The sequence below is a fragment of the Sparus aurata genome, chromosome 5 (assembly GCF_900880675.1).
Source record: "Sparus aurata chromosome 5, fSpaAur1.1, whole genome shotgun sequence".
Lineage (NCBI taxonomy): Eukaryota > Metazoa > Chordata > Actinopteri > Spariformes > Sparidae > Sparus > Sparus aurata.
The window spans coordinates 13720798-13739276 of NC_044191.1; the positions used below are offsets into that span (position 1 = coordinate 13720798).

The following is an 18479-nucleotide window of genomic DNA, read 5'->3' on the forward strand; positions in this document are numbered from 1 at the left end:
TTAAAACACTTAATATGTAGGAAATATGCAGTGGATCATGCAGCCTGGCTGTGCATTTGCTTACTGAGTTTAAACACCATGACATGGCTTTGACACTGGCTGTGCATCATATTCACCACATAGAATACCGAATAGGATTGTAAATGACGTATACAGTGTCCACAAAGAAACACAGCACAAAAGCGTGCAGGGGCACACAAACACACGCCGACAAAAGGAAAGGCATCTATCTTTATCCTCTGAATTTGATGATTCACAGAAGCAGTGACCTAAGGCTTGGGACACTCTGCTTTTGATTCAGAATTGGGAGACAAACCGCCCTCCAGCCATAAGACTCCATTTACTACTGCTGGGGAGCTGAGGAGCACTTAGCTTAATGTACGGGACAGTAGAACGACCCTCACGCACACACACACACGCACACAAACAGAGAGAAGGAGAGAGTCCACTGTGCATGCCAAGGATTCTGCTCTCTTTTTTGCACACAAGCAAAAAAGAGGCTCGTACTTTCAGTCTTTTTATTACAATGAAAAGGCAATAAATATTATATTGACATTTCCCAGAGCTTCCAGGTTGGATACTGAAATGCACAGCACGTATAAAGAATACCTGTCATGATAATAAAAATCCATAACACATTCAGTAAACAAACTGGGAGTGTATAATAAGAAAGTGACAGTGTTGGAATCCCATACAACCCTGCTAACCCTCCCATCAGTATGTGTTGCGATACGTACAACAGGATACCAAGGACATACGGCGTTGCATTTTCACCAAGAATACAATGTAAGTGTTTTGCTTTTTTCCACGCAGATTTAAGGTCCACTCCTTTCTCGGCTCAGCACCGGATGATTTTGCATGAACACTGTAAGCCCTCTGTGAGTCTCTGTTGATCAACTTATCACGCTGGTTTGGGCCTGCCTGGGAACATCCCATTTGATGTAATGGAGAAATACTTTAGCATGCTAACTAAACTAGCACTGGAACTCCATATTGCTCCTCATTCCCATCCTCGACGTCCGTGCTCGCCAGTGGATAAAAAGCCAACCCGCCGATTCTCTCTCATTTTGTAACCAGCTTTCTCCTCTTGGCCTCACACTATATTTATGGTTCTTTCAGTGCTGTGTCTACTATTTTTTTGTAGCTTCTGTCTTGGGTACATGCTGCGAACGGCGGAGGCTACACCCACTGCCCAAAGGTTGCAGCCCAGAAACCTCAAGGCCACAGCAAATAGGGCAGGAATGAGCAAATAGAAGAAGAAAAGAAAACGCCGGCAGAGAGCATAATGATCTATACATCACCACAAACTTGTAGTGGGTCGTGAGTGATGAATGACAGGGATTACTTTTGCAGTAGTCTATGTTTATTTTTTTATTCAGAGAATCAAACACAGTATAACTTTAACCAACTTGATATATGCATACCAGTTTGTGTACGTTTGTGTTACATGCAGTCATGCATTGTTTACATTCACATACAAACGTAACATATTGATTTCCTTCTTCATATGAATCTTACTACCCTGAGATCTAAAATGGACGTTCTACCTGCAGTGCCAGCTTTCCTCAGGAAATGACTCGAGAGGTGGAGGTAGACTGGAACAACTGTCTGCTGCTTATCGTCATCCAGATTAAAACAAACTGATGCGGACACTGACGGTAATTGTTTTTGCCTCATGGAGATAGAAGCTGAGGCTAACTGATTTAGTCTCCATCCCCTCTCTCAGCCTCCACTGTTCATCAGCGCTCATATGGCTGACCACTGTGTGCTGAAGTCAGCAGTTATCACACCTCATCGACATGTTACACAACAATGACAGACATTATGCAGCATTTTCGTCTCCTACCTGGATGTTAATGCTGTCTCATCCGACTGTGAACAATGTGGCCGTGCTGCATTTACAAGCGCTGCCAACGGGTACCCAAGAATTCTGAAAGCAAAACAAAAGGACACTGGTGTCACTGATAGAGAGATGTGATGGATTAGAGTGGCCCAAGGGGGAAGTCCCGGTCCATCAAAATGTAATGAAAACTAATTTGAAAACAGCAGGCAGCTATGAATAACTCTGTGATGAGTTCTGGCAACATTGCATGCAGTGAGAGGTCATCATTGTCTCATACGAGAGAAAAATGGGTTGATAACATTACGATTGATGACAGCGCATTAGTTGTTGTCTTCAGGAGTTATGGCTGTCTGTAAATACGTCTGACTAAAAATCGATCAAGGACAGAAACAATTTTACACCACGTTTGTGATCTAGTTGCACAATTGGAATGCAGAAGATTAACAACACATGCACAAAACAATAGCGTGGAATTTAATAACATTTTGGGGGAGCTGTTAAAATCAGAAATACAGTGTGAAAAATGTGAAAGCGGTAAGAAAAAGTCCCTCCAACAAAGTCAGCCCGTATAAGCACAGAACATTATTTCCTCATTTCTGTTCTGTCTAGCATTACAAGGTCCTGAATAGTCTAACGTACCTGAGCTAAAATACCAGGAGGGGAAAGTCAAATGGATTGTGATTATTGTCCTGGAACAGATTGAACAGGCTATGGGAGAAGAATGTGAGCTGAATCCCATTTCAGCACACAGGCAGAGGTGCATTTCTTTAGCTGAAAGGAAGGTGAAATTTACAAAGGGGATCTAAAGAAGGGTTTGAGGCAGTAATACTGGCCTTAATCCAACCACTATCAACAGTAGCTTATTACCTTTGTCTGCAACAAAAGGAAAACATTATACAGAGTGGGTATGGAATAGAGGTCTGACTCTATCATCTGTCTATATCTTAGAATAATATAAATTCAGTTTATTATTTTACTCATGTGGGTCAAAAGACTGGTGTGACGGCTGACACAGTCCTTTAAATGTAATTGATTTGGATTAATTTAGAGAATATGGTTTTTTTGATGGATAGTGATTCAGTTTAATGTTACGTCATTTAACCCCACAAGCGGCAGACAACAGGATGCAATTAATAGTGCAAACAGTCATTAAAAACAAACAGAATCATTTATCAAGTGCCACAAAAGAAAGTACTGGGCAGTATACCAGATTAACAGTTGACCATTACGTGCTGCCAGTGAGACAGATACAGTGCATATGCCCTGCAACAAAGAGTACACAGTTGACAGTGACTAAACAGTCCTTGTTGTAATGGCTTAACAAAAGCATAGAAGCAGTTTAACATGAATGGCACAATACAAGAGCAGAGAAACTAACAAGCCAAGCTGGGATGACAAAAAATTGCCCTAAAAGACAGCACTGTGATGAGCACGTCACCCAAAACATTTCAAAACATGTGAATCATCTGCTCTAAAATGGAAGTAAGTAATCTGTGGGAGCCACGGCTTGCTGTCATTCAACAGGAACCCTCCACTCCCCACAGACAGAGCAGCAAGGATTATCCTCTGTGCTTCGCCAATTCTGGTTCAGATTCATAGCCTGCATCAGCTGTCAAGACATGTAATCATAAAAATGTGTGTGTGCTGAGTGTTGTCTGTGCCAGGCTTTGCTTGCACTATGAGGGATCTTGCTGTTTATTTAAAATAGATATTTGATATGAAATATATCAGATTGGATCCTTGTACCCTGATCTCAGCACTTTGTCAGCTGTCAAACTGCTGTTTTAGGTAAGATTGCTGCACTGTCACTCGCATCACAACTATGCATTCCCTCTTTCCAAAGTCAGCCTGCAGGTCTTTTGACAATGCTGACGGCCGGGACACCTTCGGACAGTGAAGCGCTCTCAGCGCTCAGCCAGGTGGTGAGGAGGCTCCAGTCCAACAGCACTGCTTGCAGCTCTGCCACGGCTGAGAGGGACCATATGTCTCCTCTCTCTAGAGTCTGTCCCAGCCCAGGACTGCCAAGCCGTTAGGCCTATCCCACATATGTGTCTTAATACTGTTAAGCACCAGGTCTTCAGGAGGTTAAGACACTGCTGTAATTCAGTTTGTTTTTGCCTAAGTGAACAACAGAAATGGCCAAAGGGAGGTTCACAGGGTGGTGGTATTCACCAAAGACTTACACATTCCTTAGACAGGTAAGTTGGCTTTATTGTGACAGTTTTAATCGGCAAATCTCTATGCAGTATGTCAGACTACAGCACAAAACCAGGTTGTTTTTTTTAATGGGCACAACTGCCAACCGAAAAACTGTCTGACATTTGTCTGTCACCAATTTCTGTATGTGTGTTTTTTTTTCCTTGGGATTAACAAACCATGAACTGAACTTGTTGAACAATTTACCCGTTCATACAATGAGTAAATGCAGCACATTTCGAACAGCAAGTCGGAATGTGGAAATTAATGTGAATTTGAGAGTTTATCTAAGTGTACAGTGGCATGTGTGCTCATCCAACTCTACCAGCAATAATAGCTACAAGTCCTCCGAATATGACTGCTAGATCCTTCAAATTGCCCAATACACTGTGCTGCCACAGGCTGTCAGAATAAATGTAAAGAAAATGAGCTGTACAGTCAAAATCAACACCAGAAAAAGCGGTAGAGGAGGTTTGATTTGTGCTGTTGTGGTCTCATTCATATCTGCTGAGCTCCGCGTTGTTCCGCTTAACGTTACCACGGAAACACTGTAACCAATGGGAAACGATTTTGCAGGCTGCCGTCGAAACAGTAGCCAATCAGAGAGTCTGTTGTTCTAGAGTCCGTTCGTTTGAAACGGCAAAGCAAGCATTTTCAAACTGACGGAAAACTACCCCGGAGAAGTGTGGTAGCCTGCATAGAAATTCAATAAAACAGGTAAAAATTTCCGTAAACACCAATACCCTCCATCTGTTGTGCGTGTAACGTCAGCTATGCTATCTCAATGTATGAGCTTTCTGCTTGAGACGGTAAAACACCACTAACGTACTTACTTCACAGAGTTGTAACGTTATGTTTTGCAGCGTAAAAAAAGGGAGCATTTGTCCGTTTCCAACTAATTACATAAGCTCTGTATGAAAACGTTATCTATTAGTATTTTTAAAATGTTGTATGTTGTGTTAAGCTAACATTATAGAATCGAATTTAACGGTACATTTCGCTCCAGAGTCAAATATGTTGTAAAAGGTAGCTAGTACCTAGCTACAGTTTGCATTTTCTGTGACGTTTCATTAACAAATGTGTTTTTAATTATGATTATGACCACTTACAAATAGCTTTTCCTTTATATTCTATGTGCTTTATATTCTATGAGTAGTTAAGTTAACTCCCGCATGCACATGTTCATGTCATGTTGGTTTGTGTTTCATCAGTCCAACATTGTATATTTTTGTCTAGATGTCCTCAGACGAAGAGGAACCGACCAGCCCTGTTCTGCCCAGGGACTCTGATCGTGGCAGCTCAGTCTCCTCTGAACTCCAGGTGATTACACAAAAATACAGTCACAGTTTATGTGCCAAATTACAAATGTATCACATTTAAATTGAAAATATGTCAGAAGTGATTAGCTTATGTATTCCATAGTGTCCCACAATTTGGAATCAGGGTTGTAAATCTACGTGCAAGTATTTTATGAATAGTAAGTCAATTAAGGTTGAAAGCTAGAAGTACGTTTGACAAATTGAGAGGTCGTTTGCAACAGACAGTTTGAATTGCAACTACATTGACCATAGTGTGTGCTCCCCTCTAACTAATTTGATTTAAAACATATTGTTGAACTGGGAACTTGTTAAGATATCTATCTATTTACTTGTGTTGCCTACCCTAATTGACTCTCCCACCACCATGACTATGAAAATAAGATACAGCTTGTAAAAAAAAATTTTTTTAAAAATCAGAATTTCCTGAAATAAATAGCAAAAGATAATTGAGCCCACGGTTAATTTTCTACTGTTTATGGATTAACAGGATGAGTATGAGGAGCTTCTCCGCTATGCTGTGGTCACCCCTAAGTTCGAGACACTCACCAGCGCACACTTGAAGCATCTGAGCACCTCATATCTGTCTGCAGATGGGCGGACCTCGCATAGAAAAGATGACATCGAATCACAGCGCCCAGCAGGTATCTTGGTTCAGGTTCCTCTTGTATGCAGGACACATTCATACACACACACTTCACTAAGCCTCTCTGACAGAAACACAACTTGAGCCCTTCCAGACACTGCCCCCATCAAATGATCAGCTTTCAAAAAGGATTTGGGATAACAACATGGAAAAATGGAGTGTGTTTTTATCAGTCTCATATTTTCCGCTTGTAACCAGTCTAGTCAAGATGCATATGATATCAGCCTGTCAGATTGTAGCCCCCCCCTCTCTTTCCCCTACGATACCCACATCTTAAACAGTCCATCAGTCTCCCCCCAGCTCCAGCTGCAGCTCTCATTGGAAGTTTAGTGTTTTAACTGTCATGGAGTAGTGCACAGGGATGTAGAAAGCAGACGGCCAATTGGTAATGATCTCCTGGCACTCTGCCCGTACTGCTCTTTAGAGTGCAGTCTTTCTCTTCCCCCTGCAGGATTTAATTAAGATATTGACATAAATGCATTCCTGGACGAGGAGCCATGCTCTTCTTATTCAGCATTCTCACCACCACATTTTCTGGTCTTTGCCTGTCTTTTGTTTTCTGGCTTTTACTTGTACCTTTAATTGTATGCACTTATTCCCGGTCAAAATCTATTTAGGCAGCATTCCCTATTTTCTGTATTTCATTGTGCCTTTCTCTCCCTCCTTTCCTCGTCTCCACTGTCTTCTATCAGATACTGCTACTGAAGCTAAAGATGGGAGGCATTCTAGCAGGAGCTCTAGATCACAGGCCTCCCCCTTGATTGTTGAGCCCTCCACACACTTGAGAGCGTCTCATGGTAAATGTAATTATATAAAGAAACAAATAATTCAGCCAATTGTATTTTAATTTCTGGTAATATGATAATGCTAAGGTATACAGAGCTCAATTGCAATTTTGTCTAATTTCCCTGTCTGTCTGTGATTCTTTATTTTTTCCTTGTAGCTGAGGAGATGGCAGGTCGATCGTATAGCAGGGCGTCAGTACTCTCACACACACTCTCAGACAGGTTACACAAAACACCTGAAAGGTCTAGGTCAAACAGCCCAGATCCTCTTGAGTCTGCTGTGACAGAGATGTTTATCTCTGAGGAGAACATGAGCAGGATGGAGAACATTCTGGACACATGGAGCATCAACCTGAAGGTAAGTCTGCTAACTCATGCTTTCCCTCCACAATCAATCAATTTAATGACTCTTATTTGCTGTCTTCTTGAAAGCTGACCATAGATAATGTTGTTTGGCTATAAATAGGGCTCTGAATAATAACTACTTTAAATGCAATAATAAAATAGCAGTGTTGTTTTTTGAGCCTCTGCAGTTAACAGCAAAAGAAGCCCAAGTTGGCAGGTTTATTCCTGATAAATAGAAAAAAGATTAAACTGCTCGTATACTGTGAAAAATGATAAAACAGATTATGCTTTTCTTTCATTCAAATTTAAATTTAAATGTTACAACACTTTATTGACAAAACCAAACAGTGTGTGGTGGAAAAAGCTTAAATGTGGTAATCTTCAAAATACTATTTTCAGCTCGTGTTTATGTCGCTGACACTCCACATTTCAGACCATGTATTGTTAAAGAAATGCATGAGATAATGAGACAGACTGAGATGGATTAAATGCAAGAAATACTGAGAACAGTGTACTCTATATAGCAGATGGTGAGAAAGGTGTAAGAGATTTAAAGGATATGTAACGTTTTGGAGTCTCAGGAAGGCTCATTGAATAGGATGACAGCTCCCCTGTCCGTGGCAAAAATGACCTTTTAATTGTGTCTCGGATTTTGGAAGAGGTCAGTGAACTGACGTGAGTGTCCTTCCTGCTCTTTTCTTGCAATGGGCTACAGCTCATTCATAGAGGGCAGATGACAAGCAATCACCTGCTGAGCAATGCTGATAAAAGGCTAGAACTTGACCAAGCAAAAGGCAGTGAAGAACCATGAATTGTAGTAAAGCATATTGAGACCCTTTTGATTCTAGACCTCTAAATAGTTGAGAGGTATAGCTCTGTAAAATGTGACTGCATATCAGAACTGGAAATCAAATCATAGGCCAAGATTTTTTAGATATCTATCGAAATTATTCAGATAAAAGAAGACTAGAAATTAAATATTCTATATTTCACCATTGCTGTCAGTGAGTAAACCTCCGGCACATCTGTTTTATCTCATTTTAAAATAACAAGACATATTTCCTGAAGTAGCGTAATGAACATACTGTGACTGTCCCACCCTCTATTCCCTAATTAGTCAAATGTACTGAATGAGCTCAGGAAGTGGAAGCTGGCGTTCAAGGAGCAACACAAGCTGGAGATGAGGAAAGAGAGGGAGAGATATGCAGCCCAGACATCTGGCCTGAAGTCAGAGCTAGAAAGCCTGAAGGGACTGCTACAAACCTACGAGACATCCAACCAGAGAAAAGATGAGGTGACCACTTGTGTAATTTTCTTCTTTCTTTTTTTTTACTATGGATTTAGCCTCAGACTGAGATTTAATTTCCGTTGTTTCAAAGTTTAAATGTAGGACTGAGTGGGATTAATCTACGTCTAAGGTATCAGCCCTATGTCTCTATCTTTTGCTTACTTGCACATTCTGTCTCTCATGCTTAAGTGCTTGAGAGAAAAACATGGAACTCTTTTACCTGCTTTTTAGACTGACAATCTTATTGTGTGTTGTGTCCTCCCGCAGGTGATTGTGAACTTGAGCCAGGTGTTGGACAGACAAAAAGAAAAGCTTGAAAAGATGAAGGCCTTTACCAACTGGAGACTTAAACACACTGAAGCTAAAGAAGAGGTAACCTGATAAGAATGTGGTCCTGCAGGTTGAAACCCTATTTGTGGTGATATTTAGAAGGGATGGCCCTCCCACTTAATGCCAACGGCCAGCAGTCATAGGCCAACTACAACAGAAACAGTTTTGAGTATTTTGCCAGATTTGTATGCCACGTCACAACTGTCCAAGATGCAGTCATGAAACTTTACAGATGTGTTTTTGAGATAAAAAGTAAGGCAGAGTTCGAAGATGGGTGTAGCCCGACCCCTTAGTACTAATGTAATAATGTAGTATGACTACTGAGAAGTCAGGAGTCATTATTAGTCATCTAAATGCAGAGTTACAAACAAAATGTTAATTATCATCCCTTTATACTACTAACAAAATAAAATAAAAAATGAAATGTTCACCAATAACTTCTTTGACTGTAATCTGCGTTTTGTTGATTTCAGTCAATAGTATAATTTATCTTTTTCCTTTTTTTTTTATGTATTTGTATTTTTTGAGAAATTGATATAAAATTACTGGTTTTGAATGTATCACAACATTGCCAAATTACTGTTGGTGCAATTTAGTTGAGTTTTAATTTAATTTAATTTAATTTAGTTAATGCAAATGATGAGTCCCTGCATGATTTACCAACCCATACAACACTATGTCACTGCGCACTGAACATGCATATGCCACATTTTTACACATTTGCATTCATGAAATCCATTTTTATGTTTTTTGGGTGTTTTTTTTATGGAAAATGTTGTGTTGAGGAATCAAATTTTTGTCTGACCCATGAAAAAATGTACTGTACCTGCACAAGAATGACTTATGGGTGTAATTATTTCCTTGTGAATATTTTCATGGTCTCTTGGTTCTCTTGCAGTATTTTGCTGCTCAAGCAGCACAGCAGCACTACAATATGCAACTTAAGAAGAAGGTGTGGTTAGGCTGGCACTCTCTGGTCCAGAAACACTGGAAGGTGAAGGTGGAGCGAGCTTGCCGCGCAAGGGCTGAAGAGGTCTGCACCCGCCTGTCTGCAGAGTATGAGGCCAAGTTGGCCGAGGTAAATACACGGATGAAGGACCTGCATATGAAACAGTGATGCTGCTTTGCTGAATTTGATATGTGACTCTACCTCGTTGAGGTGTTTTACCACAGGAACCACAGCACTTGATTGTTAGTAAAATACATACATACATTTACAGAGCTGAGTCATGTGAAATGGACCGAAAGCACCAGTGTTTGCATCATTTATTAGTTTCTTACACATGTGCGTGTATTTTTCCTCTTGAACATTTTAGTAAATAAGTCAGATTACACTTGTATAATCGATTACAGTGAAGTTGACATAAAGCAAGTACAGTATATAAATAGACAGGAATGTGATAGGTCGCAAAGAATTAAAACCGATTGAAACATCAGCTGCTGTATGTTTTATATAAACTGATAAATGACTGATTCCTTCTGTACCTGTCTCTGCAGCACTGTGAGACTGTAGAGAGGACCCAGGCAGAGATTCAGAGACTACGACTAGAGCGAGAACGCTATGAGGAATCAATGAAAAAAGCCTTTATGAGGGGCGTGTGTGCTCTCAACATGGAGGCTCTCACCATGTTTCACACCACAGAGGGACAACCAGAGGAACCTCCAGAACATCAGCATGGTCTGTAATAGAATGTCCACACACCTATTGTTAGAGAATATCCATATTTTTAAACAATTACCTCATAAAAACTCAATAAATAGTTCCCTGATCTATACAACAAACCATAAAGGTTAGCCTTGCCTCTGTGCTATATTGATTTTACGCAGCTATCAAGACAGGAAACACACATTTCTCCAATAAAGTGCAGCCGTGTGGATTGACAGCAGTACAGAGATTTAGGAATGAGTGAAGTGGACAGGGTCTTTGTTCTTTTCTTTAGGTAATTCACTGGCTCATCTGTGGATGGATTGATGAGTCGGAGGTTATGCTGAGTGCTGAGTAAGGGGTACTCCGTGACAATAGAACTATGATAAACAGTACAATGACACTAATGTAGTATTTGCCCCAAAAAACTCAGTTATCACCATAGAGTCTCATTGACACCAGCCACAATAGAACCAGGGTTTCATTGCCGTTAATATCAAATTCACACCTTGCCAGTAGTCAGTCATTATCTGTTGTTTAGTCTGCAATTTTTGGTGAGGACACAGCTGCTGAAGCTCGATCTCATTGCTTTCAGCTTGTAAAACTCTTTTCCAACCTGAAATGTATTCCATTATGTTACTGTCAAACTGGGCTTTTAATTGCGTCCTCTTTTCCCTTACTTTAAAGGGTTGATTTTTCTTCATTATCCCTCATCATTAAAGCAAGTGAGGCAATCTCAAAATAAGTAACAAAATGATTTTCAGCCTTTGATGGGAGTATGCATGATAAATGATCAGCTACTTTTTAATTTGCCAAGACTTGGGAGAGTAGTTTGCAAAGGCTTATATGATATAAAGTTTAAGAATTGTACTTCTGACATGCCGGAGAGGAAAAGGGTACATAGGGTATTATTTGTCATCAGTATTATGAGCTAGAAAGTGTCATTGTTCAAATGAAAGGAAATATCAGATGGGTAGGAGTCCATTTCCTACTCAGCTAATGAGGAATAATTCATTTTAGGAAATACAGTACCACATTCAGCTTTCAAATGTTGTGATTGATCTATAACAATCTTAAGTCTGAGTAAATAAATAAGTTTTTCTTTCAGTAGATGAGCCTGGCTCTGCTACACTGACTCATCTTCAACCATATCCCATTTCTTCTACACGGTTCAGTCCAGTCCACTTTGACCGCCTGGACCCTTCCCATAGCGAAGTGGAGGATACGGTGAGACATTGACCGTTTCTTAGAAAAATCATACATTTATTAAAACACGGTAGTTCTTCAGTGCCATAGTTTATTTTCATCTCAAATCTGTAATTGTATCAACCAAAGCATTTTCTTTAATTGACAGTCTGTAATTTGTTCTGACTTTATATTGCTGCTAATTCTGGATTCATACTCAACTGTTCTTGTATAGATGCCACTAAAAGAGTGCTCTGTTCTACTAAATGTTCTGTTCTATCTGTTTTCATTTTCTGCTCTATGACTCACTTGCTCTAAATGCCACTCCTGATTCTGATTCCCCTTTCATTAGGTGGGCTCTGGAGCCCCTGTGTCCAGGGCAGAGGTACACCCTCCAACTACAGTGGTTCATGGCTCACTTGGGGGCACTGCAAGCTCCCACAAACAGGTTAGCTTTATACACAATGTTCTATTAAGGGGCTTACAGGTAATGATGCCAACAGCTATAAATATCAGTGTTTGTAATTATGTCGTTAAATAAATGGTTATGAAATTGTTGACCAACAACACCAAAAGACTGAAGTTTAGTTACAAATAATTTGTCACATGCACAGTATATATGATGCAGTGATGTTTGTTGTTTCAGGTCAGTGGTCGAGTCGTCACAGCCAGTCAACAAAAACCCTCAAAGACTGTAACAGCTCGTATCACTGCGCGTACCGACATCGGTAAGATTGCACGCAGCAACCTCCAGGTGATGGGTGTGGCTCCACCCATGAGCTCTGTGGTAGTTGAACGCCATCATCCAGTTACACAGGTATGGGACAGTCTGCGTCACTTCTTTTAGTCTGAGGTGCTGCTATTTATGTCTTATTATGTGTATTCCCATAGTTGTAATGCTGAGAGCTAACATTTTATTTTCTGTTTCAGCTCACTGTAGGTCAGGCCACAGCTGCAAAGTTTCCTCACTCCTCCCAACAGGGCCGCAGCTCCACAAGAGGCAGAAGCCCCTCCAAAACACACACCAGCACATGCCATGTCCATTCCATCAAAGTAGTTGACTGACCACATGCACGCTCAGAAATTACTCACAGAAAGTCTTGCTCACCTAGTCTAGATTTAAAATGTAGCACATCCTATGCAACAGTCAATTTGCCCTTTGCTAACTAGATTTTAAGTGAACATTTTATTACCATTTTCAGCTTCATTTATCTATGTAAAAGACAAATTCCTAGCCAGTAGGATTTTTCTCAGGGAAGGGTTACATAGACAGGTGTTTAGGACAGCACATGTACATGTTTTTAATTATTAACAGTTGGAAATTGAGTTTTATTTCTATAAGAAGTTGTACTTTAAATTATGCACATGTGAGACTGTACTGAAATGTGTAAAATGCTTTCAACTGAGGGAGACCATCCACTTTACTAAACCAAAGCCTTGTGTAAATGATCTGAGGCATGATTTCATTTTGAAAATAAATTATTTTACTGCTTTCTTAGTTTAACATGGTGTAGATGTGGAGTTCATGTTGTTTGTATGTTCAGTGTTCATTCTCATGAAATGCTGCAGCTCTTACTGCTGGCATTCTCTTCTTCCATCCGAATCTTATCTGTAAGACAAAGTCATATTTTCTGTATTAAACTTTGGCACCAATCCAGAGGCAGCACAGCTACATTTTTGTAGATTCCACAGTATCTTTGCTTTAAAAAAGATGGGGGATAACTTAATATACCTGCAGCTTTCCTGTTCCCTGTGAGGATGAGGCCCTGGTAAAGTTCTTTAGCAGGGCTCCTCTGAGCCAACTCCTCCCCGTGGAGCCAGATCAGCAGCATCCTGTTCCCGTGCTCTTTATAGCTGTGCTGACCTGTGGACAAACACGCACAGCGCTGTAATCTCAGGAAAACACATCAACTAGTAAAAATAACGTAACAATTGCTGTTGTCCATTGGAAGATAAAATGAAAAATAAAGTTATCCAAATATATTATTTTCTTATTCACTGTCTCAACAGTCAAAATAACTGAGTTGTGGCACCTGTCCACTGCTCCTCAATGGCTGAAACTTGTTCCTTGCTGAAGCCCCAGTGTTCTGCCAGTCTTTTCCAGTCTCCTGGTTTCAGGAGCTCGTACGCCAGTCGCCAGGCCATCAAACGGAGCTGCTTGGTCTCGTAGCGGTGGTCGAGTTTAAACGTTAGCGGATACTCGTTGTGAAGACTATCATTAAGCTCAGGGTTGGACTGAAAGGGCAATTAAATTACATCAGCAGATTGATAAAGGCCACACGCCGCAGACGGGCATGGGAAGAGATTATTGGAACGACACCCACCCACGTGATTAGCAATATGAATGCTGGAGTTTTGAAAATCATGCAGGGAAGGGAATCAGGCATAACCTTAATTAAACTGATGGTATATTGGCTGACAAACATTTCTGGGCTGTGAATCATATTTTACTGCGGATGCCTTAATAGCATTAGAGGGGATTCAGCTAATCTAGAATGTGACGTTAGGAAATTTATCATTTGTGATTAATGTTATGATTGATTTCAGGGCCTCAAGAATAGATGAGGGCACACGTTTTTAAATCTCACCGTCCTCCAGGCGTAGTATCTTTCAGCCTTGATGATCATGTCCACAATAATCGCCTCATCTGCTCTGGCTGCCACACCCAGAGCTGTCTTACCCTGCTGCTCCAAAATCAACAAAACAAACTTTAATTAGAATTATAAATGTATCATTAGATTTGTCTTTCAGCTTCAGTGTGTCGAGCTTCTGTAATGGCTATGTCAGATTTTGGTCGGGGTGTGAAACAGTGTAAAAAAAAAAGGACAATTTAAATTAAACCTCAACTACATTATGTAAGCTCAAGAAATTGTGTTTGTGTAAAAATCTTACCCGATCACAGAGTGTCAGATCCAGCCCGGCTTTAAGAAGCATTTCCACGACTTCTATTTTGCCGAGCTCTGCAGCAAGATGCATTGCAGTCTGGGATCTCTAACAGTTTGTGGCGTAGGACAGGAAAAATTAATGGAGCGAATATATATTAATGATAGAATAAGAGAAGAGAGAAAGATATAGAAGAGAGAGATAAGAGATAGAGAGAGGGAAGAGATAGAGAGAGATAAGAGATAGATATATAGGATAATAAAGAGAGATAAGATAGTAGATTAGATTCTATATTAATCTATATAATATATATATATATATCTAATAGATAGATATCTATATATATTAGTCTATCTATCATTATATTATTTATTATATATTATATATATATATATATATATTTAATATTTATATATATATATTTATATATATATATATATATATATATATATATTTATATATATACATACTTTGATTAATCTCATTTTACTGTGTTACTGGGGAGATTTTTACCTTATTGGTAACATTATTGTCGCAGCCAGCCTTCAGTAGAGAATAGATAACGGGGATGTGACTGTTCTTCACTGCCAGGTGGAGAGGAGCCTCTTGGTGCTGAGAGCAGAAATATGCTGTTAGCCCAAAAAATTTACATTTGCTTTTAGACAAATTACGTAAAATTGTAATGTCCAGGCAGAGTGTCAGCAGCACAGGCGATGTGTGTGTTGTCTTGTGTTACCAAAGAACTTTGCTTAAAGAGTGTACTACTGCCACCTACCTTGTGTTTGCTTACCTGATTTTTAAAGTCTGTGTGGGCTTTGTACTCTAAGAGGAGTTGGACAAGAGACGTGTCTCCTTTTTCTGAAACTGGATGGAGAGCACTGCATTTGGCCTACAAGAGAGGCAGGAAAACTGAGGTTTAGCTAGAGGAGTGATACCAGGTGCCTGAAGGATTAAACACATTGAAATATTAAAGTAATGCGTTGATAACGACAGGGCAACAGCAGGTCAGTGATTTTGATGTTAAAGTCATTATGGTCCCTCTATCGTACCGTTGTGAGGATGTTGGGGTCACAGCCGGCCTCCAGCAGGGCCAGGACACATCTTTCCTGACCTTTGTCTGCAGCCTGGTACAGAGCCGTCTCACCATCCTGCCGCATCCAAAAGAATATAGAAGTGGTGCAAAATAACCATAACAGAAGCAGAACATCTCTAAATCTCTGAACAGAAAAGCAAAGAAAAAATTACTGTAGGTTACGCGTCCTAAATGAACTTCAGGCCAGAACACAGTTTGCCTTGTTATATAATGGTAACCAGAACATGTTCGATACATCCAGCAGTGGATTAGCCACTGAGCACACACTGTCACAAACCATAGAGAGGATGTTTACACTGATTGTCTACCATATTGACTTCGTCCCGAGTATCAAGGCTCTGCAGCAGCAGTTGGACGGCTTCCAGCTGGTCGTTCCTGGCAGCTAAGTGCAGGGGCGTGTCCCCCCTCTGGCAGAAGGGAGGGAGGGGAACAACTCGCATCAAAGAGTGTTTGACTTTGAGCCTTCCCACAGGTGTGACACACAAGTGTGCATTCAAGTCACATGTGAGCATAAATAGCTGTAGGTTTAAAGAGATGCAAACGACCAAAAACACATGAACAAGTCCACACGCACCTTGTTAGGCTTCATTGTGGCCATCTCATACGGTTCCATCAGCATATCTAACATTTCAGCACACCCATGCTCTGCCGCCAGTGCAAATGGCCGGTTTCCTGACTAAAATTGAGATACAGACAGCCACAATTACTGCATGTACTTTAGTAGTCATGAACAGTTGAATCATGAAAAATTAAAGCCAAGTAGATACCCGGTCTTCTTTGTCTAGCTCTTTCATCTGCAGGTCATTAACAATGTACTCTACAATTTCGGTGTGGTTGTTGATAGCAGCACAGTGCAGGATGTTCAGTCCTTCCTGAGGATGAAAAAAAAACTAAAGTTATACTTTATAACATAAAAAAAACAACATTTTCTGTTCAATCAAGCAGTGCAAATACGAATAAAAGGGATATAAAACAAGAAGAACAAAAGCAAAAACTGCAAGCATAAAAACGGTATGGTCAAAATCCAGGATAACGAAAAACGACCACACGACCTCGGGCGGTCATTAAGTAAATGTTTTGCACGGATAAAAAGTCGAATGGCCCAAATTTGAGGCTGTTCTTCTCTGTCAGTAGCTGAGAAACAGTGGAACCAAACTTCCTGCATCTTTACCTCGTTCTCAACCTTCTGTTCAGCCCCAGCCTGCACTAATGATTTCAGGATCTCCAAACTGCCAAACCAGGCTGCCAAATGAATAGGTGCCACACCGTGCTGTCAGACACAGAACACAAAATGTTAAGTTGATATTCTTTAGAAATATTACATTAGCTATATGCGCTTCAGCTTTCAACCCTCTCACCTTGTCCTTTTGATCTACCTTGACCCTGCGCTGTAGAAGAAACTGCATAGCATCCTTGTTTTTGCCAGCCACTGCATAATGAAGGGCTGTCCTATTATCCTGCGGCAAACAGTCACAGCATTATCCCTTTTACAGATTGTTAATACCCAAACGCCTTTGTGTCTGTGTTTGTGATACGCCATTCATTATGCTGAGAGGGGTTTCTCAATTTTAACCCACCACATTCTTTGCGTTGGCGTTCAGCCCTCTTCCAAGCATCTTCATGGTCTCCACATCGTTTCTCTTAGCTGCCTCCAGAAACTGCTTCTCTGTGTCAAGTACTGCACAGCGGACAGGAATGATTTACACACTGACGTTCGCACATATATACTTTAATATGTACTATTCACAACAGCATGTGCTAGGCTTTTCACACAACCAGATAAACATGTCTATATGTGATTGAGGTTCCAGCCTTGTGCAAATAAAGTGTTTCTTGACAAGAGGCGATAATACTATATAGGCGCACAGACATCACAATGAATAGCTAATAATTAACTCCAACTTTAAACAGTATAAACCGGCCCAGAACAAGAGGGACTATAGAGACTCCCTTCCTCCACACATGTGCTAAGGAACTCAAAAAAAAAAAAAACCTATTTTTTTACAGAAATGTGTAAATTACCAAATTAAAGCCCTTAAAATGACTCATACCCCTTCTACCTAATAAAAAAAAATCCACAATATACACAAATATTTTCCATTTCACAAGATGAACTGCTGGACACGAGATGTTTCCTACTTTGCTGTGAAGTCCATTCTCAGCGTATATGTGCACTGGAGGCTTCAAGTTTCTGTAGCGCACTTGATGATGTGATGTCACAAATCTTGCTCCTATAGGCCTGCTTATTAAAACTGGATTTTCAGTGAGCACAGAGGAAATGTACACTTTCAGCAATAAATGTGAAAACAGCCATCTGGTGTCAACTTATGTAAGTGCATCATTTTACACAGTGAAGCTCAAACAATTGCTCCATAATGTTCTCCTGTTTTCGCCCTATATAGACACCCTCAACAGTATTTATTCATTTGACACATCTCATCATTTTCTTGCCCCCCCCGACTACTCACACATCTCTTTGTTGTCGAAGCTGTTGTCTGTGTCGTCCGAGTCCTTGTTCAATACGAAGTCGGCAAACCCCCTCATAGTCTCCTGTCTCACCCACTTTCGGGGGTCCAAATTCTCCTTTTTAGGAATGCGCTTCTTAACCATCGCCTTCAGAGCCAAAGCCCTTCTCTCCATTAGGAAGCTCTTTAAAAGACCTTTGTGTGATCAAGATCAGGTGGGTTTTTATTTACAAGTAAAACAAATCCCCGAGGAAAGAGATCACAAACAGGTTCTGTTATCAGCCAGTGTTTCATAGTTCCTGTCGTCAAATAGTGAACAGCATGCCTTACCATGGAAGTGTACTCCTACTTTCCTAATGCTCGAGGGCCGGTCCCATATTTACTTTACCAGTGCACACCCTGATGAGACTGTTGATAGTACCAAAGAATTTTCAACACTTCACCTGTGCTACGAGACTA

General features: G+C 40.4%; 2 protein-coding genes across 6 annotated transcripts; one reads left to right on the plus strand and one right to left on the minus strand.

The window, feature by feature from the left end:
* The first annotated feature begins 4022 nt into the window (after positions 1-4022).
* Positions 4023-13083, plus strand: poc5 (POC5 centriolar protein homolog (Chlamydomonas)). 4 transcript variants are annotated; one of them, XM_030418466.1, is made up of 13 exons: positions 4023-4041; positions 5276-5359; positions 5846-5999; positions 6694-6798; positions 6945-7144; positions 8249-8425; positions 8687-8791; positions 9648-9827; positions 10247-10427; positions 11503-11621; positions 11932-12027; positions 12226-12396; positions 12510-13083. In XM_030418466.1, exons 2-13 carry the CDS (start codon positions 5276-5278, stop codon positions 12642-12644), a joined length of 1707 nt encoding a protein of 568 aa, XP_030274326.1. In that variant the 5' UTR covers positions 4023-4041; the 3' UTR covers positions 12645-13083. The 4 variants fall into 4 exon arrangements, with proteins under 4 accessions (XP_030274326.1, XP_030274329.1, XP_030274328.1 ...); XM_030418469.1 differs by lacking the exon at positions 4023-4041 and adding an exon at positions 4640-4756; XM_030418468.1 differs by lacking the exon at positions 4023-4041 and adding an exon at positions 4830-4848.
* ankdd1b (ankyrin repeat and death domain containing 1B) lies at positions 13041-18316 on the minus strand. Of its 2 annotated transcripts, none has more exons than XM_030418470.1 (15): positions 18024-18316; positions 17133-17233; positions 16914-17012; positions 16727-16825; positions 16323-16427; positions 16130-16231; positions 15864-15962; positions 15512-15610; positions 15253-15351; positions 14976-15074; positions 14472-14570; positions 14168-14263; positions 13613-13814; positions 13312-13443; positions 13041-13188 (listed from the first exon to the last, which is right to left on the minus strand). In XM_030418470.1, exons 1-15 carry the CDS (start codon positions 18193-18195, stop codon positions 13133-13135), a joined length of 1659 nt encoding a protein of 552 aa, XP_030274330.1. In that variant the 5' UTR covers positions 18196-18316; the 3' UTR covers positions 13041-13132. The 2 variants fall into 2 exon arrangements, with proteins under 2 accessions (XP_030274330.1, XP_030274331.1); XM_030418471.1 differs by having other exon boundaries at positions 17695-18147.
* Positions 18317-18479: the final 163 nt, after the last annotated feature.